We start from the raw sequence: 24,119 nt of genomic DNA on the forward strand, positions 1-24,119 counted from the left end.
GAAAAAAGTTTGTAATGATCCGGTTCTTGCTAATATCTTTGAAAGAGGTGAGAAATGCGGCGTGCGGTGGCGTGTTAAAAAGATTCATCATCACCGCGTAAAGTGTTTGTGTGTAAAAGACGCCTCCTGACTGCTCGTATTGGTTGATCTTTCTAAAAAGACGACAATAGTTCACGGCTTCCTGACTTTGCGGTTTGTGACGCACTTGAGCAACAGCGATCGGTCACTGACGTGCGATGTAGATTTGATGACTCCACTTTGGAAAACGGTGTTGAAATTCCCTGAACTTTGTCAAGATTCATTGTAAATTTGCCGCACGATGACATCACAGAAAACAAAACAACCTTGGTGTGGCGACAGGTGAACAAATTCAAATGATAAATCCGGTATGGTCATAGTTTGTGGGAAGACACGTCAAGCTTATAGGAAAGGCTGATATAAAGATCCGCCGTTCTTGGTTGAGCGCAGATGTTCACGTGGCGCAAGCGAAGTGTGACTCTGGACATTAATAGCCAGGCAAGAGACGGCTTGTCTCAGATTGTGAAATACCCAATGGTGAATATAGCGCCATCATTTGGAAGTGACAACGCACGATGACCAGGACCTTTAAGATGGAATTGTGGAATGCTTCATGGCCTTTTTTTTTTAAACCATATTGATTATTTTTCTGGTCATAATGTGACTTATTTTTTTGACACAGGCATCCATGTGCAAAAAGATGATGGGAGTTTAAAAAAAAAAAACGTTTTTGCTCATTTTCACTTCCCCCATTGCAACGAATTGACTCGGGGCTGTCATGATTTTCATGATGGTAGTCGTAGGACCCCAGAAAGCAGGGAGGAGCAGGGTGGATTGACCAAAATGTATTGAACAAAAAATACATACAACGGAAAAAAAAAAAAACACAATGTCAAAGTACTCAAAAAATGCCTGTAAATCACAAGTATCAAACCAAACTATAACAGGAAACAAAACATGACAGGAGAACACGTATGCTCACATACTCACAGCTCACAATGACCCAACAAAGACTGACAGAAACCCAGGGAACGAAATACGAGCTAAGTGACGAGACAACGAGAAGCACCACAAATTTTGCGAGGACACATGTGGAAAAGGGGGGACGAATCACAGCAATTCTGATCATCTAAACTGCTGTGCTACTTTCAAATGTGAGGTTTCTTATGCGGACTGAACAGATAGCTAGCTAGCTAGCTAGCTAGCGATCTGTTCTTTCTAGCTAGCTAGCTAGCGATCTGTTCTTTCTAGCTAGCTAGCTAGCTAGCTAGAAAGAAAGAAAGAAAGATAGATGAAATTCATACGCAACCATTTTCTTTCTCATCCCAGAATCTTTGTGTTTTTCATGATCCAACTCCATTTTGCCCATGCAAGCTCACCACTGCGTGTTGTTTGTAAATCTCACGACTTCGCAACACATCGAGGCGGCATTCTTTCTAAATCTATTCTGAAAAAAATGTGGGGCAGTGACCAGGGAAATCAGATCATCGTCGCCTTCCTTTTGGAAGAATAATGGAAATTTACAATGGCAGGAATGGGCGAGTGGCCAAAAAGGAGGGAAAAATCCAGAAAGTGTGTGACTGTGTTCTTGGAAGCAGTATTGTGTTCACGACCCGGGGGAGAAGAAGTCCTTCATATTTTATACCCTTGCATTGCCAAAGGTAATGTGATAAGATGATGTGAAGAATAGATGGGGGGGGGGGGGGGGGGGGGGGGGGGAAGAAAAAAATACATGACATTTTTGAATGTACCAACCTGGGCGATGTGATCCCACGCAGTGGCTCATTGTTCTTTTGTGTTTTTGCTTGCACTGTAAGCAGTTAAAGCGGCTTATGATTGATTTTGCGGTTGTTTTCCTAAATTTCCTGTGTCACAATGTATTCTTGGATAAACATACATTTTCGAACTTAATTACCGTAACAAAGAGGAGAAATAGGGACGAGAGATGCTGAAGGAGGCGTAGGGGGCGTGTGAGGAAGTGGATGAAGAGGAGGGCGATCTGGAAGGGTTGCCAGGACGCCGAAGCTCATCTGTCATTCTGTGCGTCAGTCCACCTATTCCCAGACTCGCACGCAGACGCCAGTTCTTGCGCAAATGAGCGTGTACGGGCACACGGACGTAGAGGCGCACGCACGCATTCGCAATCCGTGGGTTTTCCTGCAAACCTACGCCGGCTGTTCCTCGCAGCCTAATTAGCTTCCACCGACACAACAATCCACTTCCCCGCAGATTTTTCTCCCATTTCATTCCCTCGCTCATGTGCGTGCCGCACTGTCGTACTTGGGACTGGTTCCCTGGCAACAACTGCTTCCTGTTTGTCTTTTATTGCCGGCGAGTAAGGGCAAGGTTGGAGACGGCATCTTCAGCTCACTCATGACAATAAAGTGAGCCTTCGGGTGGCCAGAAGGCTCACTTGGAGGATTGCCGTGTTGCACCGAAGAAACTTATATCTAATGTATAAGGCGCCGTTTCTGTTTTGTCGTTCACAAGGGCTTTCTTTGTTCTTCACCAAACTCACAAGGCTTGAATTGGCTACGCGCCATTGATTTTCCGTCCGGCCTCGGCTTCGCAATTACTTGCAATTCCCCCCATTAGACGGGTCTTTGGTTTTCATGTCGGTTACAATTACCGCGTCATGTAATGACAATAATGTCGTCTTCGCGGCCACAGCTAGAAACGAATAAGACGGGGAGGATAAAACTGTCAAAGCGGATTAAAAGGCTGACATGTTCGTCAGACGAGGTGAACCCCCCCCCCCCCCCTCTACTTTTGCCTGTACGAGACGTTTGTTCTCTGACCAAGTAGGCGCTTCCTCATGTGGACCGACGGGACCACACAGGTGTCAGACCTCCCGGGTGATGCTTATCAGACCTCCGCGGACGCTGCGCGGCAAGGGAAGAGCTAAATGGCGAGACAAAAGGAGCGATGGCTGAGTAAGAGGGAGCGTTTAATGCGCGTGAGGAGCGTGTGAGCGATGTCCCCACATTGACTCGGTATGTGTGTGAAGGTGGCCCTTTGGCAGATGGACATCGAATTTTTACACAGAACTTTCGGAAAAAATTTGTCGGGTCAGTTTTTGTTTTCTGTTTTTTAAAAGAACAAAAAAGACTTCATCTTCCCTTCCTTGCAACATTTCTAAGGTCAAAAGTGTTCAGGATTTGCCCGTATGGATATTAGCTTCCCCCTCTGACAATCCGGTGACACATTCCCCTCTTTCTTTCCCCTTCTTTCCTGTGAATCAGCCAGGTTTTAACTGCTTCCAGATCTGCGCCTCTTCCTCTCTCATACCCCCCCCCCCCCCCCCCCCCCCGACTCTGATTTGCCGCCGCGACGTTTCGGTTTTGGAAAGCTTTCAAAGTGGACGTGGAAACGGACAACTTCAGCCGGTGAGTCAGCTAACAAGGTGCTCCTTTGAATAAAAACCGCAAGCCGAGGCGCCGACGTGTGGCGGATTTTGTTTTTTTTTCGTAAATGGCGGCAGCGTTGGCTGGGTTTTACTTCACGTTTGAACGGAAGGCCTTTGATGAGCATATCGGTTGATGTGTGTTCACAAAACGTCGACAAAGTAAGGAAACCGCTTTTAGCGCGACGCTCGCGCGTTTGTGTTCATTTGCGCGCGGAAAGAGAAACACAGACCGGGTATCGAACATCTCTGCGTCTGCGTCTGCGCCGCTTCCGCGCCGTTGCCGTACAGCGCGCGCTTGATGACATGTCCATGGCAAGCCAACTACAACTGTTTTGATTCGTCAGCCCTTAGTCACCGGTAGCGACCGCATGGCAGCTCCGTGCGCACAAGGGGGCCTTTAAGACGGCCGCCCTTCAATGCTGTGAGGTCACCGCGGTCAAACGGAGGCGAGGAGCGACACCCCCACTTTTGCCGCGCGCTGTTGTTTACAGCTGCTGACGCCACTCCTTGAGGAATCTGGTTATTAGGGAGCCAGAGAGGCTTTGAGCCTGGAGCTACTAAATGACTCCCAACAGAGGGTGGCGAGGTGTTATTGTGTGTGAATCGCCGGGGGAAAGTCCCGCGGCACAAAAAAAAATGATGCCGGCGATCACATCGTGGGACAAAAGGTCTTATCGGGCCAATGAGCGGTTACACAGAAGTGATACGATCAAATAGGATTAAAGCCGATCCATTTGAACCTGCAGACGCACAAGAAGAAAGCAAAGATCAGAACGGAGATTTTGTTTTTTTTAAAATGCTGTCTAAACGCTTGTCTTGTTATCTCCTCAGGGTTTGAAAGAAAAGATTCTCTGCGAGTGAGTAAGCAAAGGCAGCTGCGGATGGTGACAGCCATGCGGACAGCTGGGACGGCGGCTGAATCGCTCAATAACGTCCAACGCGAGACCCCCATCGAGACTCCAGCGCGCCCATTGAAGCCCATGGCGGGGCCCGGTCTACCGTGAAGGTATTCAAGCGCCATGCCAAAAAGTGGGGGGGGGCCGCGGCAGAAAAGAAAAAGTGATGAGTCACCAAACTTCCCAAAACCCCCCCAACCCTCCCCTTCGTCGTTTACGGGAAACAAAATGCATGTTTTTTTTTTTGTTCCCCCCCCCCCTCCCCTCTCCTCTCCTGCGCTCCCTTTGCGGTGCTCAGGCATTCATCTTCTTGACATGCTGTCGGGTCACAGCCAGGGTTAATAGGTGTGTCGGTGAGCTTGTTTCATCCGTCCCCGTGGGAGGGGGGGGGGGGCTGCTCCGCCGAACGCATTTCAACTATGTGAAGCAGACAAGTTTGTCAGCGCTGCGCGGGAGCGCTTGCCAATAGTTATCGCCGGCTCGGGAAACAGACGAGCCTTTGTTCTAAAGCATTCCCCCCCAAAAATGTATACAAGTTCGGCTCGGATTAATCAACAGCAGAAAAATTCATATCATCTTGTTGCAGAGATGCCGATGCAGATGCAACTTTCTTTGCTCCCGCCTGTGTGTGTGTGTAAGGTAATTGTTCCGCTGATACAAGTGCACAAAAATAAATTTCCACTGCACTGGTGTTGGTTGGGGCGGCCCGGTAGTCCAGTGGTTAGCACGTGGGCTTCACAGTGCAGAGGTACCGGGTTCGATTCCAACTCCGGCCTCCCTGTGTGGAGTTTGTATGTTCTCCCCGGGCCTGCGTGGGTTTTCTCCGGGTGCTCCGGTTTCCTCCCACATTCCAAAAACATGCGTGGCAGGCTGATTGAAACACTCTAAATTGTCCCTAGGTGTGAATCTGAGTACGAATGGTTGTTCGTCTCTGTGTGCCCTGCGATTGGCTGGCAACCGATTCAGGGTGTCCCCCGCCTACTGCCCGGAGACGGCTGGGATGGGCTCCAGCACCCCCCGCGACCCTAGTGAGGATCAAGCGGCTCGGAAGATGAATGAATGAATGAATGGTGTTGGTTGACCCAGCATCAGCCAATTTTTGTTCTTTTTTTTCCTGAAAAGTGTGCCCTGAAATGGAATTTTTAATCATCTCTGACATTGTCCTCCCTTGAACAAAATTTGGTGCACTTTGGTGTGTGTGTGTGTGTGTGTGTGTGTGGTTGATGCCACCACTGGCAATTCTGAAAGGCTGGCGCAAATTACATTTACACGGCAACATGGAGAAGCTGAAGCCTGATTGGACGATAAAAGAACGCGTTCCATCTGCTCGGCCATGACACATGCTATGAGATGATGCTAACAGACTCTTGGAAATCGATTCCAAGCATTTCCTGAAGGTTGGTGGCATGCTTCTGATGGTCTTCAGGCCAGTTAAGCCAGAGCGGCGCTTCAGGCAGCTTTGGGAGGAATCCAAAATGACCCAACGAGCGTTGAAAAGTTCGTGGGAGTTTTTTTTTTTTGGTTTCAACGCGCTTGTAAACCTACGTGACAGCTCCCTTTCAACCTTTCATAATGGCCCTTTATGCACTCCCCTGTAATTATCTCTCGAACCGCCGCCGCTATCGTGACTTGTGATCTTTTTGCGCGCCGCTTCAAAGGCCTTTCCGTCGTAGACTCGTCTTCTCCGTCGGCGCTCGGATTCTGCAAAAAAGGAGCCATCAAAGTCGTCACGAGCCAGCTCAACTTTTGCACCGATTGATGACGTGTGAGGTCAGCGGCTTTCACACCCTTCAAGTCAGGCGACTGCGTCTCACGGCCGGGCCAGTCAGCGGCACATCATGGAGCGTCCGAGCCGACGGGACATGATTTCACCTGAAAGGTGAAGATCCGTCGTGACGGATGATTGTCTGAACGATGATTGTCAGTCTCACTTTGGACACCCTCGTGCGTGTCGTTGCTGACGGTGACGGCGCAAAACAAGTGAACGTCGAGCATCTACTTCTGATCCGCTTCCACTTTGATTTGGCAAAAGTTACAAGGGAGGCGTCAAAGTTACCCTTTGACCCTAACTCGGTTGTTCCAATTAGCCTCACTCTAATTCAGCCTAACTTGTATTTCATCCTCTTGAAAGGAGAAGCGCACGGCAACGGGAGCCTTACCGTATTTTATCGTTGTTTTTTTAAAAAAAATCATTGTAAAATACTGCCTAAATATTCATCCGTAGCACGTAAATGAACGGTTCAAACATTATATTCTGTCAGGACGCTTTCAGCGCCGCTCAACGACCGGGTGTGAATGTAATGGCGGCGGCGGTCCGAGGGGCTGCGGGCCGGCGGCCGAGCACCTGCCAACCTGCCGCAAACGCCCGCCATGTCGCATTCATGCGAGCGCATGAATAATGTAGCCATGGTGAATGTTTGGAGAAAAGCACCAATTCAATCTTAGTAGACGATTAAATGGCAGAATTCATATCTAAGATGGCGTGTGTTGTAAAAATACCACCGTTGTAAGCCAAAATGCACGAGTATACTGTTCAAATAAATTCCGTAATTTTTTGGGGGGGGGGTTTCTATGCTATGCAGATGTACAACGGCCGATTCTTTAACTTTCTTTTGACCCAGATAACGTGAATGCTGAAAAGAGAAGTCCACTTTTCTACTGCAAGGCTTTCCCTGACAAATACGATTATACTCCAACATTTCATTCCTTTTTTTTATTTATTTTTTGTGTGAGGAGAGGAACATCTCTGCGCTTGGACGCATCATCCGTGCCTCGCGTGCCCAAGCTGCTGTACCGTGATGTGAATAAGGCGGGACAAAGCGCAAGCCTCCTCCCTCGCCCCCTCCCCCGCCCTCCCCGCCGTCTCCCCTCTTTCGAAGCGGATCAGAGGCGAAGAGGCCGGCACATCAGCGCAATTACACTGCGGGCCCACACGGACGCGTTGATTGCAGCGGACAGGTCCGGCAAACAGTAGCCCGTGTGGCGCTGAGTCAGGTGGAGTGTCACTTGGAGTGAAGGCCTCAGTCAGGCCACACACTTGTTGACAAGGTTGCTCTCTGGCTTCAAAGCTCGCTTGTGTAATCCAAGCAGTTAGGAAAGGACTCGGAGATCGGGGGCGAGGTCAGCTGAAAGACACTCGACAAGGGACTGGAGGCTGAAGATTGTTTGGGTGTGTTTGCCAAGAGTGTGCAGACCTAAGGATAAGGGGAAGTTGTGCAAGGCTGAAGGTGTGGTTGCTTGCCTGCCTGCCTGCTTTTTTTTTTTTTTTTTTTTTGGTATGCGCTAACAACTCCTTCGAATCTGGTTTCACGCCCAGCAAAACGGTCAAAAGGGCTGCTTTGCTAATAATTGTTAGTAGCCTGGCGGCCCGGTAGTCCAGTGGTTAGCACGTTGGCTTCACAATGCAGAGGTACCGGGTTCGATTCCAGCTCCGGCCTCCCTGTGTGGAGTTTGCATGTTCTCCCCGGGCCTGCGTGGGTTTTCTCCGGGTGCTCCGGTTTCCTCCCACATTCCAAAAAAACATGCGTGGCAGGCTGATTGAACACTCTAAATTGTCCCCAGGTGTGAGTGTGAGCGTGAATGGTTGTTCGTCTCTGTGTGCCCTGCGATTGGCTGGCAACTGATTCAGGATGCCCCCCCGCCTACTGCCCGGAGACAGCTCCAGCACCCCCCGCGACCCTAGTGAGGATCAAGCGGTTCGGAAGATGAATGAATGAATGTAAGTAGCCTATACATGCTACATGCAACCCTCTGCTTGTCCAGAACCCAGCATCCCCCCCCCTCCTGCCCCCCAGCATATTCCCAAAAATAAAACTCAAAGCGGCAACCACTATAGCCAAACTAATGGACCGCTGTCGTTTATTTACAGGGATAAAGAGGCCATGTCATTTGCACAAACTCTGAGCGTGGCCCCCAGCAGCATGACTAGCGCTCTGAGTTCTGTTCTGCATGGAACAAATCGGTAAAAGGAGGAATTCTGTCGAAGGGCGTGTGTGTGTGAGAAACACGTCTAAAAGAGCAAATAGGGTGGAGGAGTGCGGGCCTGTCTCGTGTTGAAGAGCTGCGCTATTGTTGCGCGGCAGATGATGGTGGTGAGCGCGTGAGGCGTGTTGGCGTGTTCTTGAACATGTGCGAGGAGCGACGTGTGCTAACCTCTTATTAATTCTGTTTGGTAAGGAATGTTTTCACAAGCAGCCGCACCATTACCTGCTGCTGTCTTTTAGCTCACGAAGCGATGGAGATCGAGACGATGCAGTTTAGGGGCTAAAATAACACAATTCTAGAGGTTAGGGTTTAGGGATAGGGTTCGATTTAAGCGGCACGTTGTTGTGTCAACTTTTATTGAGTAGAAAGCCAATTTTCACAACAGCAAAACTTTAAATACTTTGTTCAATTGCCCAACTGAACATTTTATGCAAGTTTCTCCGCCCATCCGTGTTGTGTACCGCTCGTCCTCATTAGGCTCGTGGATGGGTTGAGTTGGATCGCATCCCAGCAGAGTTTTGCAGCAGGCTTAACGCCTTGGACCGGCGTCCAGTTCCCGACAGAGCATTGTCGTGTTCAGCCGTCACAATGATTGCCCATCTTTGCATACCGTTCAGAGCAAAGTTTTGCCGATCCACCGTGGCATTCCCTCTACTATCTCACGTTTCAGTCTGGCTATTTTTAGATGTAGCGCACAAGCAACGAGCAACGAGCAACGATCCGGCTTCGCTGTCATACGCTTGTCAAGACCGTGACCGGCACCATGATCGATTTGGATCACCTTTCGGGCTAGCTTGCCGGTTGCTATTGCGAACTTGGGAGACAATAGAGGCGAGTCTCACGTTGCACGCAGGACGGGTGCACCTGATACTCTCGAGGTGATTGGCCCTCATCGCATGGGCTCGCGGAGGGACCGTCCCTGAGAAGCGGCGCTTGTTACCAAGCCGCTGTGACTCATTCATGCTGGCCATGTGCAGCCTGTTTATGTGTGTGAGAGAGAGAGAGAGAGAGAGGGAGAGGCTTGGAAACAGAAACCGAGAGGTACACGGGGACACGCAGCAGATGAATCGAAAACAACAACATCGTAAGCCCATTCGAGTCGAAGGTCCCTGTGTTCAATCTCTCCCCTCCATCTTCAAAATTCGGCTCGATGACAAGTGACATGGCTTTGACGCCTGCTTGTGTTGAGTCATATTAAAATGTAAATGAGTCAGTGGGGGCATCCATCTAGCACATTACGTAACATTGTCAAACTGCTGCGTTTAAGTGACTTTTTTTTTTCCCAGGTACTCGAAGCACTTTTACAAGGTGCCCGCATTCACACGATACTGATGGCACTCAACGGAAGTAACCAGAGTTCATTCAGACATAGATGACGCTACAAGAGGAGCTACTGAGTTTCAGAAGTCTGCGTCGGGACACTGAAAAAAAAAACTGACGGGCAGAGGCCTGCACGATTCAGCTGCAATTTTTCTTCTTCTTTCTTTTTGCTGCTTAATAATGGAAATGGTCAAGTCTGTCCACATATAATGTCTCAGGGGAGCTCCAAACTTTTTCCACTGAGGGCCACTTACAGAAAAACGGAAGGAAGACTATAGATGGTATAATTTGTCGGTAAAATTGTTATAAATACACCTCTACCATTGTGATGTGAAAGAAAACAAAAGAGAAATGTTTTCTTGGTCTGCCACAGCAAAAGATTTGAAATGTATTCATTTGCCTGAAAAAAAAAAAATACAGTATATTAATAAATGAGAGCGCCACTGCCACCTATTGTAGTGGATGTGCAATTGGATTTTGTTGTTGCACAGCAACCGACCCCAGTATCACACGAGGGGGAATTTTAGTGGGACCGTTCCACAAAATATGACATTGTTTCATTCGACCCGTGGCGTTTAATCTCGTCTTTTTGCCAACTTTGTGTTTTGACTGTTCCGGGTGGTTTCACCATCATGGCTGTCTAAAGCCTCACTCTTGTCAGAGTGCTTGTTATTGTTGGTACAAACCATCACCGGGCATCATGTGGACAGACAAACCGTTACGAATCGCACCAATTCAATAGAAAAAAATAAATAAATAAAAAAGAAAAAATATCGATGGCTTGAATTTGAAAGCTAGACAACATTTCAGTGCTTCCAGTTTGTCCCGACACGCTGTTACAAGATGAACCCTTGCGTGCCAACTTCCTGGGGCGAGAGTATTATTAACTACCTGGACCAGACATACCGTGCTTGTTAAAAGTGCGGTTTGTCGGGGAGGGATGGGCCAGTTGATAAGGCGGGTCGATATATAAATCTCTCCTTCTTGACAGCGTGTACCTGTGAGTGAGGTCACGTCTACAATTGCGGTTTGTCATTAGACTCTCGGTGTGATTTTCCGTTCATCTCTGTCTCTGTGGTTCTGTTGTTTTCTTCTCCTTTGTATCACCTGAGAAAAGCTGCAAGGGGAAGTCAACCGCTGCCAGCATTCCAACACATTCCAGTTCCAAATGTCTGGGCACAGCCACACATCCTCGGCATTCTTTCATTTAAAGGCGCAGTGTCGCTTTTAGCCACACTTCATTTATTCGCATGTGGGGGGAGCGGGTTTTTTTTCTTCTTTTGTATGTTTTTTTTTTTTCAACCGTTTGTCTTTTAACCCCGGAGAACCCAAGAACCTTTTTCTTCTTTGGAAAATGATGATTTATACATTAAATGAGTGCAATATGTTCCCTGAACACCAAAATATATGTTTTTTTTTTCAAATAGTCAATGCTTTAATCCTAATTTAGGATAAGGGCCAAATCTGACCTTTTGGGATTTAAGGGCAGAATTTATAGGGGCCAAATTTCACCCCGTGGGTTCTCCAGGGTTAAAGGCGGTTCGAATTAAAAGCAGAGAGGGGGGCCGGGGAATGTTAAAACTGATTGAAGAGGCGGCTTTATCAAATAATTACTCCATTCGGAATCCAATATTGAAATTTACTTTGAAGCTTTATTGGGGAATTTCATTTCTTTGGCTATAGGAATATTCTGTACTTCTCACTGACTTACATTTTTGCTACGTTAACAATTATTTTAACCCTTTAAAAGAAATGTTCACATTTGTCCTTGTTTCATAAGGCCAAAGAAAAAAAAAAGACATTTTACGGGCATACGACATGGAAGAGGAAGTGAAAGACAGCTTTACCACAGAACTGACGCAACATAAAATGTCAACTCTTTATTTATTTGTCAAACCATATCAATAAATAATAAATACAAATGTTATGATTTTAGGATGTTCTATTCTTTACGCACAAAAAAAAAAAAAAGGAAGCGCGCCTTGTTTTTCCAGACCGGTAACCCGCAAGCCTAAAAAAGTAAATCATTACTCAATCTTAGCTTCTGACCCTCCCACCTCCACCCTTCATTCCCCCCCCCCCCCCCCCCCCCCCCCCAGAGATGCAAGTGCGTCAGCGTGAGGTTGGAAAAGAGGAGAAGTAAAGCCTTTTGACTTTCAGGAAGGAAACATCTGGGGAATAAGGAAAGAGAGAACGGGTGAAAAGAGGAATTAACGTGGAGGAAGAGGGGCCGGCCAAAAATAGTCAGCCAGAGCCGGAGCTTTGCCTTGCCAGAGCCCCCACCGTACCTCGTGCCACTCATGTGTTAGTCAATCTGACCTCTCCTTTGGGGGCTGACTAACTTCTCTTCCAAAGCGCCCCCCCAAGTCAAGAAACTGGCTTCCTCCCAGCCATCTCACTCGGGTCCTGAGTGGCCTGACCCAACTCCTTGTTTTCTGTAATGCACATAACAAAAATGGAAGTGTAGCGGCTCCCGTAAGGTGGCTTTTAGAAAACGGCCGAGGGTTTGAATTGAGTGTGTTTGGCGCAGTCTTGCTGTGCGATCAATTTGGTGTCCTCTCTTGTATTCCTAAAGTTCGTTACCTTAAATGACCCAGAGTCGTGCAAGACGAATCAGTCTGAATTCAAATCCCAGACCACAACCACTGTGCGCTCAATGGCGGCGGGTTGTCAACACGTGCACTTTACGTTTCCTGGGTCCGACATTCTAGTAATGAGTCATTTTTATCCTTAAGGTCTGTGGTGTTTATAATATTTGTAAATATAGAAGTGAGCTAAAGTCCATTTTCATAACTGACATGGACTTTCAAATGGGGGAATGGGGAGGGGCAGGCAAGGCAAGGGATAGAGAAGTGAGGCAATCAACCCTTAAGCACTCATGATGACCACTTTTACAACTACCACACAGGCCGATGAAAATATTGCACCCCCCCGCAAAACCTTGCACATACTGGGCAACCACCTACACCCTTTTTTTTTTGTGTGATTTTGCATAGGCAGTCAAAGATAAAATGAGCATTACTCGGGTTCAGCAACAAGTCAAAAAATCAGGACGTTGATTGAGACAAACCTGGTAAAGGCAGTCTTGAAGGAGAAGGTTTGATAATTAAAAAAAAAAAGAGAGAGAATTCAGGATTGTCTACAAAGTGGAAATCGTGGGAATCATTTCTCTGTGTGATTAATCCCTGTTTGATGACAAATAAGGAAACCAGAAGGAGGCATTTACAATACCAAGGAAGAGGGAGTGTGTGTACGTGTGTGACGGCATGTTAGTTCGTATTCAAAGGCAGGGGAAAGACACACAGGCCTCTGACCAGAACCCGGTGACATTTGTCCCTGCATAATCACAACTTTACATTTAGATGTCACTACAGTTTTCATGAAAATCCCTATCATGTTCTATTTATTTATTTATTGATGAAGAAGAAAAAAAACAGTGTTCAAAATATTCACAGGTTAATTTCCCATTTCAAATTTTTAGAAATGAAACACCATTCCGACTGTTAGTCAAAGAACTACTTATTTGTGATTTATTAAAGCTCATATTTACCGCTGGAGCTGTTTGCCAAGACACTTCTCACCATTTTTTTAATGATAGGTATGAAGCAGCCTCTTGTGCACTAAACTTTATTATAAGGCCATTGGTCAACTAGAGCCATCCAGTGGTGCTTTTGGGAACTCGTAAAATACAATACGCCTTCGAAACACTGTTGCTGTGCGATCAATTTTGTGTGTGAATGTACGTGTGTGAGTGTATGTATGTATAAAGTGGAACACACACACACACACCACAGATATACATATATATTGAATTGAATACAACTTTATTGTCGAATGTGCTGTACGAATGTGTAACATACAGCACCGATGAAATTTCTTCCCTCACAAAATGAAACAACTATATATACGCGTGTGTGTGTGTGTGTGTGTGTGTGTAATTAATGTATTTATTTTTTTAAAATCGAAATAGTTCCGAAACTTTACGTGAAGTGCGTTGTTGTCAGTGTTCTTGTCACATTGAGCCCCTTCATTTCAGCCAAGCTGACCCGTAAGCGAATCCGTTTCCATAGAAACGCTCTAAATACGGAAGCTCGCTCGGCCGGCTGGAGGTGAGACAGACGAGCGGAGGGGGGAGACAGCAGGCAACAAGGCGGCCATGGCAGCCTGAATGACGTGGAAAGTGTTCGGAGTCCCAAAGTAACTTTGGCAGCAAGTGTTAGACGCACCTTTTCGCTCACACACAACAGTCGAACCTTTCACGGGTAACAAAACAAAACACACACAAAAAAAGCAGTATGAGCCTGGACAAAGCCGAGCTGTGTGATTCACTTCTAACATGGGTAAGTTCGACTTTAGCCGCGTCGCATTGCTAATTGCTAACAGGTGAATGGGACGACGGTGGCTAATTAAACTTTGGAGCCTATGGAACGTTGTTTGTGAAAAAAAAATATCACCAAAAAACGAGATGATCGAAGTGGCCATGGCGTAGACAGGTGAAGTGGAGCGTGCGTAAGCTAGCGAGCGACGCTAACCTGCACGGCTAACTCGCGCTAACAACCTGTTTACTTTGCCGACTAGCTTTGCCTACCTCAGCTGCAGCGTCGGCGAAGTAACATGTTCTGAAAACAGAAGTACGGGCCAAGTTGTGATTCTTGAGTGTTACCTCGTAACGTTTCAATCAAAATATACACCCGTCTGCTAAATTTATCAAGTTGCGTATAATTGAGCGTGGCACCTTCGGTATCTGGAAAATGCACCCAAGGATGAACCAGACTTGTGAAAGTCCAAAATTCTATTCCTCATATATCTTGGTTGATTTATTTTGACCTTTCTCAAGGTGTTACACAAAGAAGCGATGTGTTTCAGGCGTGTGCCTAATTAACTCGAATGATTTGAAGAAAGTGATGGGGGGGGGGGGACTATGTAAAAAAAAAAACACCATCAAAAACCGAGGACCCTGTTTTTTTTGATGACCCGCCTATCCGTTGAAAAGCTCTGATTTAAACCAACGGAATGGTGTACACGTGTTAACCATTTATCTTTGACATTTTGGTCGTAAAATGTGTGGCAGTGTTTTGAATGTACGGCGTAATTATTGTAACATCTTCTGTGGCACTGTTCTCAGTTGCAGACATTTCAGGTGCCATCATGCAACAGCAAGCAAGACCTAACAAGTGGAGCGGCCATCGCACATGTGCTGAACACAATGTAAGAATATTTATGTCATTTAGCGAAACGCACATCATGAGCTATAAGGAAAGGCCGCTGGGGGGCTAATGAGACATGTTTAGGTCTTTGTTGTGACTCTGAAAATATTTTTTCCTCTGAATCACTCGTAGCACTCCTCGCCAAAACACACAAAAAGGCAAAAGTCTCTTGTGGGGTTAATAATGGTCGCAGCTTTCAACAACGTTCTCAGATTTGCTGAAGCCCTGCATGAAATTACACATGACGCTTGAAAATGTCGATGAGGTTCCGCTGCATCAAGCAAGTCTTAGCGCTGTTCTGGCATTGACGGGACAAGAGTTGTGATGTCACGTGTTTTCTCCTCTGCCCTGGTGATCAGAGACCCCTCTTGGTTTAATGAAACCTGGCTGGCTCGGATCAAAGAGGAAAGCGGCGACAACTGGCGCCTCAAGGCAACGAATGACAAATTCTTGACAATGACGTCTTTTCTCGATTGTTGAAATGATTAAGCCCGCTCATGTTTTTCCTCCTGTAGGTCAGCAACTTGAAAAAGATTCTCAAGAGCATGCTGGAATATTACCACGACGTAAGGAAAAAAATTGATGAAACATTTTATTTGCTCATCAATCAACTGTTGGGGCAAAAGTGTTGCCATCTCAGTTTGCTCTGCGGTGCGAGGTCACGGCTGGGATGAAAAAGGGCCTTCTCTAAAGTGTTGACACAAAGTTTGTTGGCCAGTTTGAAGCTTTGTGATATCTTCTGATCCGCAACAACAGGTACTGGGTCACCAGGTGTCGGAAGAGCATTTGCCCGACGTGAGCCTCATCGGTGAGATGGGCGACGTCACCGAGTTGGGCAAACTGGTGCAGCTCGTCTTGGGCTGCGCCGTCAGCTGTGAGAAGAAACAAGGTAATTTTGATTTTCAACACCGTTGGCGTCGTCGTGGCGCAAGCCGAGCGGTTAATTTGCGAACAATTTGCCTCTGACGCTTTGTAAAGGGCATCAAAATGCCGAGGTCATGCAAGCTAAGCTGCTTCAAGTCTTGGGCAAAATAAGCGGCGCGAGTTTTCTTCTCAGTCGGGTATTTGTCGCTAATCTGTTTTTTTTTTTTGGCTGCATGCAATCTCTTGTTTGTCGAAACCCAGAGCAAATCCAGCAGATAATGACACTTGAGGAATCTGTCCAGCATGTCGTCATGACGGCCATTCAGGAGGTAAGCTGCCTGAGATCCGCATCGGACATGCTTTTAAGTCCTTTTTTGTCAATTGACAATTAACAAATCCGTCTTAATCATCAGAGACGCAACTACATGCCACAAAGCATTTTGCACTTTCACAAAACCTCAGTCTGACCGTGTCTGTATATTTCTCTATCGACATTTTGGTCGCTGTATTTAATAGGCTGCGGGCAGAATACGTGTTGCGTTGACTCGGCTCGTTTTGTCCGTAGCTTCTATCACGAGAGCCCTCATCCGAAGCAGGAAGTCCAGAGACCTATGGAGACTTTGACTACCAGGTGAAACAAACCATCAGTGTCCTTCAAATTGCACCGCACGTGCGAGGCGTCTTTACTTTTTCGTGTTTGCAGTCCAGGAAGTATTACTTTCTAAGTGAGGAGGCGGATGAAAAGGAGGACTTTCGTCAGCGCTGTCGAGACCTGGAACATCAGGTTAGTTTACGATGTCTTGTTAAAAATAAAAACAGGCAAACATCAAGAATTGTGTGGGGGTCGGGGGGCACGCCGGCGCTTGTTGATTAGAGCGTCTGAGTTAGTTTTCTTTTGATTGGATGTTATGTAACCCTGGCTTGTTTTGGGGGGGGGTTTCTTTTTTTTATTTTGTATTAATTTTCTCTCACACACACACACACACTTACACACACACAGTTGCATAACATCAAGCTAAAAGTGACACGTCGGCTTTGGATGAAGCTGCGGCACACTCAAATTTCCACGGCTTTCGGCCCACCTGTTTTGTTTACTTGCGGAGCCCACCCTTCGGCGATTAGTCACTCGTTGTTTTGGAAAATGTATTTGCTGTCGGTGGTCCTGTGCTAAAGCGTGCGATCTGTCCTTGAAAGCGCCGCCGCGTAGGTTCCGAGGATTCCGGCAGGTAAGTGGCCACTCCCCCCAACCTCTTTTGAATACCGCATTGCTAGCTAGCTTGTCTAACCCCCAAACGGCCTCCTCGCCTCTTTTCACAGCTACATTTTGAAACGATACTCTCCGCCGCGTACTTTTTTTCTCAGTCAAACGCATTTTTTTCCCCCCCACTGACCTCAGAACAGTATGCGCTCCTTGCACATTTCTGTCGCTTGACCCGAAGGCGAAAGTGAACAACGTCACCATTGAGACGCTTCCATCCGCCTGGGAACATTTTATACCGGCTGACTTAAGTCTTGAGGAGTAGGCATGTAAAATGGGAACATGGCATGCGTATGCACAAGAAGCCGCCACTTTATTTTCTCTGACTCCGTCATGTGCTTGCACCCACAAGAATGCCCGTCTTCCGTCTTCACGCTTAACAACGATCGGTCCCATTTTAAATGCATATTCTTGAATGGGCGCCTTTTTCTCGCTGTGTTTCTCTTAAGGTTTTTTTTTTCCCTCCTATTTTTCTCCACAGCTGTCCGTGGCTCTGGAGGAAAAATTGTCGCTCCAAACGGAGACCCGTTCCTTGAAAGAGAAGCTGAGCCGCTGCGACTCGCTGGACATCTCCGGTAGCGCCATCACCGGCAAGAAGCTGCTGCTGCTGCAGAGTCAAATGGAGCAGCTCCAAGATGAGAACTACAGGTCAAAAGTCCCAACACACTTGTGACCAGATGCATCTCCTGACATGGCGCTTTTGTTGATGTCTTTGACTGTCATCAAAGTGGAGCGTGCCAGGGCGCTCATGTACGCAAAAAAAAAAATCTTTTCACGCGTCAGACTGGAGAGCAGCCGCGATGACTTGCGCGTGCGCGCGGACATGCTGGAGCGCGAGCTGGCCAACGTGCAGCAAAGGAACGACGATTTGACCGGCCTGGCGCAAGAAGCGCAAGCCCTCAAAGATGAGATGGATATTCTCCGGTAAGACCGCTTACGTTTCCACATACCCCCCCTCCCCCTCCTTTCCATTTCACCTTTTGCGCATGTTCACACGGCGCAAGTTTGGTAGACTTAAAAGATGAAAGCAAAAGCTGCGCGAGTCACTCCGTGGCTGTTCACGCCGTGCGACTCTTGGTTAAGAAGGGGAAAATTTCGCCAAGTCGTGGCAGCATCGTCGACGGGCTTCGGGATGCGGCGGTGCGCCGAAAGGGAATTGTGACGGCGGCGGTACAAACAAACCTGAGTCGCGTTATTTACTCGAGTTTGCATACACAATTAGTCAGCTGCCTTGTGCACACGGCGCACCTTTATTGGAGTTCCGCCCACACTTTCGTGGTGCGTTTGGTGCCGATGACGACGTTTGCGGCAATGATCACATTTTTTTTTTTCCTCATTGATATTTTTTTTTTGTTGCTGCACTTTTTCACCCACAACTCCCCTTTGACGTGTGAAATGACGCGTGGAAACACAATTGAACGCGGCAATACACGTGATTCGCGCAAAGCTCCATTATCATCTTCCACTCGCAGAAACAACTCCCACGCTGCCCACGCACAGACGTCCGTCCGTTCACCTCCTCACTCTTGACATCTGTGTTGATAGAAGACGTTTCATGCGTCGATGCCGCTTTTGCGTCAGAGCGTCTCCCCGATCGGGAGCCAATCACGGGAACGATGGCACGTATCCTAGGGGGGAAATGTCTCGTCTTTTTTCCGCCGCCCCCTCAGGCACTCCTCCGACCGGGTGAACCAGCTGGAAACCTTGGTGGAGACTTACAAGAGGAAGCTGGAAGATCTGGGCGACCTGCGCAGACAAGTGCGCCTCCTGGAGGAGCGCAACACCGTGTACATGCAGCGCACCTGCGAGTTGGAGGAGGAGCTACGCAAGGCCAACGTCTTTCGCGCTCAGATGGACACGTACAAGAAACAGGCAAGCGCCGGAGGAGGCGGAGAGACGAAGCGCGGCCGGACTCTTTCTGTCTCGACATCAAAAGTGCTATTAAACGCAGTCAGGAGCCGTGCTTCAGTTCCGTCGCGAGTCTCTTGCTCACGCGGCCCTCTGACTTGCAGGCTCGCGAGCTTGACGCCAAGCACCAGGCCGAGGCCATGAAAGCTGAGAAGTGGCAGTTTGAGTACAAGAACCTTCACGACAAATATGATGCGCTCCAGAAAGAGAAAGAAGTCAGTCAAGTCGCTCACGTGGAAAAGTTGCGTCACAAACGCCATTCCCATGAACTTGAATGAAATCGGAACGCAATGATTCGCAAATCATGTTCAAGCCTCTATTTAATTGCGTACATGTCAAATAATCATTCGCTCTAAACGTTATGGCTGCAACGCATCCCACAAACGGTTGGTTGAACGTGATTTGCGAATCGGAGGATTCTGTTTTGAGTCCGACGCAACGGCCCGAGTTCGTTGGAATCGGGTTTGTCCGGCATGACGAATAGAAACGTTCTCCGTTGCCCAAAGTCGAGACATTTTTGTTTTTAAGCGCCTGATGACCCAGAGAGACGCCCTTCGGGAGACAAATGATGAGCTGAGGTGTGCGCAGGTCCAGCAGAAGTGTCTCAGCGACGCAGGTGAGCCGAACGCGGGTGCCGTTGCCTGGCGGTCAGTGCTGAAGAAAATGAATTGCCTAAAAAAAAAATTTTTTTTTTTAATGGCAACCTGACAAAACTCAATTTCCTAAAAAAAAAAAAAAAAAAATGGCAATCTGCCAAAACCTCAGCAGTTGTGAATTAAAAATCGACATTCGGCAACCGTCGGTCGGGGCTCGGCTCGTTTTCATGCACCGTTTGTGTTTGGACAGCCTACACGGCGGCACTTGTTGGAATGAAAATATCCCCAAAATCGGTTGCGAAAGCTTTCTTCTGCAACCGACTAATCTCTCCACAGGAGGCCTGCGCGACAACGGGGCCACGGTGGGAAACCTGGCCGCAGAAATCATGCCCGCTGAGCTCAAGTGTGTATTAAGGTTGATGTGCACAGGCTGTCAGGGGGCCGGCCGGGGGGGGTGAACGACCCCCCACCCGCCCAATCATCATCTTGATTCACCTCTTGCTCGCTTTCTTGTCCTCACGTTGGTTCCAGGGAGACAATGGTGCGCTTGCAGAGTGAAAACAAGATGCTGTGCGTCCAGGAGGAAACCTACAGGCAGAAAGTAGCCGAGGTGCACGCCGAGCTCGAGGGGGCTCGGCGCAGCAACAACACCCTGGAAAGCCAAAACAGGTCGGTGACAGCCCGCCATCGGCGACCTACGTAGCGAGCAGAACTCCACTCCTACCCGCCGGGTGCCGCCATCTTGTGTGTGTTCCTTGACATTCAGATGGGGTGTTTGGCGGATGGGTAGGAGTGATATCTGCCTAAATGTCAACTGGCCCTCTGGACTTGTGTGCTCAGCTGAGTCGTGTGGGCCGCGCTGGAGGACAGACGGCAGAAAGCCAGATTGTCTCTTGTCTGTGCGCGCGAAAATGTGTTTATATGCCTGCGGGCATGTGGACATGTGGGTGGACTGAGTGTGTGTGCGTAGCCAGGCAACACCAGGCCCAGGGTGTGGGAAGCTTCTTCGGGAACAGGAGAGAGAGGAGTGCAGCGCGGGCATGCTCAGTCGAGCGCAGGGCCCGGCGGCACGCAGATGCACAAGGATCATCGCTTCTCGCTCTACTTGTCTTCCTCCCACCCGTTTAACTTTGATGTTTCATCCCTCTCTTCTTGACCTGCTCTTCAACAATCCTGCCATTGTTCTGCCCCCCCCCCCCCACCCCGCAGGCTGCAACACCAGCAGATCTCCGAGCTGCGTTCGCAGGTGGAGGAGCTCCAGAAAGCTCTTCAAGAGCAGGACAGCAAGACGGAGGATGTGAGTGCTTGTCGATTCCCCCCCCCCATCCACTTCAGCCACTTGCCAATCCCTCACATTGACATACACAGACCCCCCCCCCCCCCCCCGGCCCCCTGCTATTTCTATGAACCATATTTGGCACCCTCAATTGATGGATGAATCCCACTCTGTACCTTGTCATGATAAATTACAATCTGCAATTATAAAGAAAAAGGCTTTTAAAAATTGGCCCGCAACTGGGGGTGAGCCCTGCCCCCAAAGTCTGCAAGCGATTGGCAAATTGTCACAACAAGGGCGACTCCACTTCATTGGGCCTGAGGAAAAAAAAAAAAAAAAGATTGCTGGTGAGAGTTGCAATCTTTTTTACTTTGACGTGTGTCACGTGTGGGAGTTGAAGCCGTGTTTGCTGTGTTAACGCCTGCCCTTCTGTCTGTCTGTCTGTCTGTCTGTCTTGTCCTGTCACTACCCGCCTGCCCCACCGAACAACCGTGCCAAAATCAGGCTATCGTAAGTACGGCCCACCCTCTGTCCAAATGGCCTGTGATTCAACCCTTGGGCAGCTTGACTTTGGAGTGTTGTTGTTGTTGTGTGTGTGTGTGTGTGTGTGTGTGTGTGTGTGTGTGTGTCCCGTTTGAGAAAGTGTTGGAGTTGAATGTGTTTTCCTTGTTTTCTTTATATAGTCCTCCTTGCTGAAGAAGAAGCTGGAAGAACATTTGTAAGTCCTCCCAGTAGTGTTCAACACTGTTGATATTCTATTTTTTAGAAGAAAAAAAAAGTTCATGTAAGATTTCATTGCAGGGAGAAGCTCCACGAAGCTCACACGGACCTCCAAAAGAAAAGAGAAGTCATTGATGACCTGGAGCCCCGGGCGGACAGCAACAGTTGAGTCTCTCTTTGTGGAATTGCTTCAGTTGGAGATGATACAGGAAATGCTCACCCCCCCCCCCCCCCCCCCACACTCCTTCTTGCATTTTTACCCTCGTGTCTCCCAGTGGCAAAGAAGATCGATGAACTGCAGGAGATCCTGCGAAAGAAGGACGAGGACATGAAACAGATGGAGCAGCGATACAAGCGCTACATGGACAAGGCCAGAACGGTTTGGAACTTTTTTTTTCATTGGATCCTTGATTTAACAAACGACCTGCTTGATGAACAATATTGTTTACAAACAAAATTTGGAAAGGAAATTAAAAAAAAACAGAAGCTTGCTAACAATGCTGTTATTAGGAAGCCCAGTTGTGCTCTCTTTCCCTTCTCTGTCTCAACAGTCCTACATGCCGTTTGGCACTGCATGACGTAACAGTTGCCCAAAAGAATTTCCTTTGGGCTTGCCGACGGCGTCACGGAACAGTTTGAAATTCGTGACCTGAGGTTTCACGTCTGAGGTCTTTCCAACCCGCTTTTCATTTTGTGTGTGTGTGTGTGCCGATAGGTGATCGAGACCCTGGATCCAAAGCAACAGCCTGTGACTGTGACTCCGGACATTCAGGCCTTGAAGAACCAGCTGACGGAGAAAGAGAGAAAAATCCATCACCTGGAGGTACAGAGTTTTAGGACGGGTGGATTTGTGCTGCTTAACTCGTCATCCAAACACTCAGTATTAAATCTGAATGTCATGTTTGGACTAGCGGAGCTGCATAGTACATAATGTAAGGGAAATTTTTGACTGTGCATGTGTGTGTGTTCCTGGGCTCAGCGTGATTTTGAGAAGAGTCGATCCAGACATGACGCGGAAGAGAAACTCATCATTAGCGCTTGGTACAACATGGTAAGAGGTCTTCACATAGTGTGTGTTTTTCACATCGGGAGAGGGGAAATTGAATGTTCGACCAGCCTGGCCTCCTTTCAGGGAATGGCCTTGCATCAGAGAGTGACGGTTGAGCGGCTGAGCTCGCCCAACCAGGCCATGTCCTTCCTGGCCCAGCAGAGGATGGCCACCAATGCCAGGAGAGGCCTCACCCGGCCCCAACCAAGATGAGGCTTGGAAGGAAACCCTCCGGAGAGGTGCCTCCGCTGCACTCCTTGTTGTCTCCGTGCCTTTTGCAGCTTTGCCGCTCATGCGTGCCCTCTGGTGGCTTAACGTGGTACCGTCATGATTTCCGGAGATGCGACTGTTTAGTATCTCATGTGGAAAGAGCAAAAACTGGAACACTGCGACCTTGGTGCTTGAGGAAAAAAAAAAAAGACTGTCTCGCCTTTAGGTGACTTTTATTTGATTTTTTTTTTTAGAACAGTATATAATCGCTTTTTAAAAACCTTTTAAAATGTATTTTAAGCCACTCTTCATGACGGTAGTGTTAAGATGTGGGAGATGAGAGAATGACTTCAGAGGTCCATTAAACTCAAGTAGTGCATAGTGAGGACACGAGGAACTGAGGAAGAATAGAAATGTGGCCTCGGACCACCCGTCCTACGGTAGGCGCTAAGCAACACTGAGATACCTCCATTTATACACTGTACAACCAATTGAACTTTTTTTCTTCCGGCTCCTTTTTATGTCAATGGGCTTAAGCTGTGCAAGAGAAGATGTCCTATCTTCAGTCTTGTTTTCACTTGAATGACATTCTCCTTAGAACTCTCGTATGACCGACCACAAGCACTTTCCCTGAGCAGTGCGTTTGTGGAGTGCCTTCACTAAGACCGAATCCTTCCTGTGTGCTTAAAACTTAAGCATGGGGTGCTCACAAACCACGAACATGGAATCCTTCCTCCTTTTGTTATCTTTTTCTTAAGGTGTTGGTTGAGTAGCATGACCCACTTTGTTTGTTTCCAATGATGAGCTTTATTTGCATGCGACTTTTTTTCCTTCCCATTTGAAGCAGGGTCCTGGGTTGTTGGTCAAACCTAAATGCACGCACCACTTTAGAATCTACAGAAATGTGAATGTAGGCCACTGAAGGCCTCCTAATGCATGACTATTACACAATGTGATCGACATGTCGCAACACTAAAAACTACGGAATGCTCATTTGGAGTTTGTCTGTTCACAAGAAAACGGAGTATATACACTGTAGCCTTCGAAAGATGACACGTTTATCATCACTGCTTATTTTCTACAGATGAGCTCATTTGAGCGTGTAATAATAATAATACAGTGCATCCCATGTCAAAGCTGCTGCTTTGTGTCTTGTCCTTCATCTCTGTCAACATATGCTGTTGTCTCCAGCCCGACATTTGTGTGCACATTTTTGTGGTTCATAACTAAGTTTGTTAGGTGTCTGTTGCCCAATTATTGGGATGACTCTTAGAGTTGGTCACACAGATGATGGTGTACTGCACGTCTCACAAGAGGGATCAGGCAAGCTGAACATTTGGTAGTCTATGTCCTTTCTACTTTTGCACTACAAATAAATGGGAGTTTATGATCGAATATGTCAAGTGGT

General features: G+C 47.7%; 2 protein-coding genes across 3 annotated transcripts in view; both read left to right on the forward strand.

Annotated features, from left to right (window-relative positions):
* Positions 1 to 24,119, forward strand: part of ntn1b (netrin 1b) — a 202,036-nt gene that overhangs the window by 54,669 nt on the left and 123,248 nt on the right. The gene's annotated exons all lie outside the window — the stretch shown is intronic.
* LOC127589571 (protein Hook homolog 2-like) lies at positions 13,718 to 24,106 on the forward strand. Of its 2 annotated transcripts, XM_052048783.1 has the most exons (23): positions 13,718 to 13,964; positions 14,750 to 14,832; positions 15,191 to 15,263; positions 15,347 to 15,397; positions 15,588 to 15,720; positions 15,957 to 16,024; positions 16,261 to 16,326; positions 16,399 to 16,479; positions 17,435 to 17,601; positions 17,737 to 17,877; positions 18,624 to 18,825; positions 18,966 to 19,076; positions 19,390 to 19,477; positions 19,794 to 19,860; positions 19,989 to 20,126; positions 20,667 to 20,754; positions 21,238 to 21,243; positions 21,417 to 21,451; positions 21,535 to 21,617; positions 21,729 to 21,832; positions 22,169 to 22,276; positions 22,433 to 22,504; positions 22,586 to 24,106. In XM_052048783.1, exons 1-23 carry the CDS (start codon positions 13,920 to 13,922, stop codon positions 22,712 to 22,714), a joined length of 2,139 nt encoding a protein of 712 aa, XP_051904743.1. In that variant the 5' UTR covers positions 13,718 to 13,919; the 3' UTR covers positions 22,715 to 24,106. The 2 variants fall into 2 exon arrangements, with proteins under 2 accessions (XP_051904743.1, XP_051904742.1); XM_052048782.1 differs by lacking the exon at positions 21,238 to 21,243 and having other exon boundaries at positions 13,719 to 13,964.

This window comes from Hippocampus zosterae, chromosome 17, assembly GCF_025434085.1.
Source record: "Hippocampus zosterae strain Florida chromosome 17, ASM2543408v3, whole genome shotgun sequence".
Lineage (NCBI taxonomy): Eukaryota > Metazoa > Chordata > Actinopteri > Syngnathiformes > Syngnathidae > Hippocampus > Hippocampus zosterae.

Bases quoted from the DNA above. Each gene is read 5' to 3' on its own strand.
- LOC127589571 (XM_052048783.1), top strand. From the start codon at position 13,920: ATGAGCCTGGACAAAGCCGAGCTGTGTGATTCACTTCTAACATGG. The intron at 15,398-15,587 runs GTAAGGAAAAAA...CCGCAACAACAG, and splicing joins TGCTGGAATATTACCACGAC to GTACTGGGTCACCAGGTGTC. The intron at 15,721-15,956 runs GTAATTTTGATT...GTCGAAACCCAG, and splicing joins CAGCTGTGAGAAGAAACAAG to AGCAAATCCAGCAGATAATG.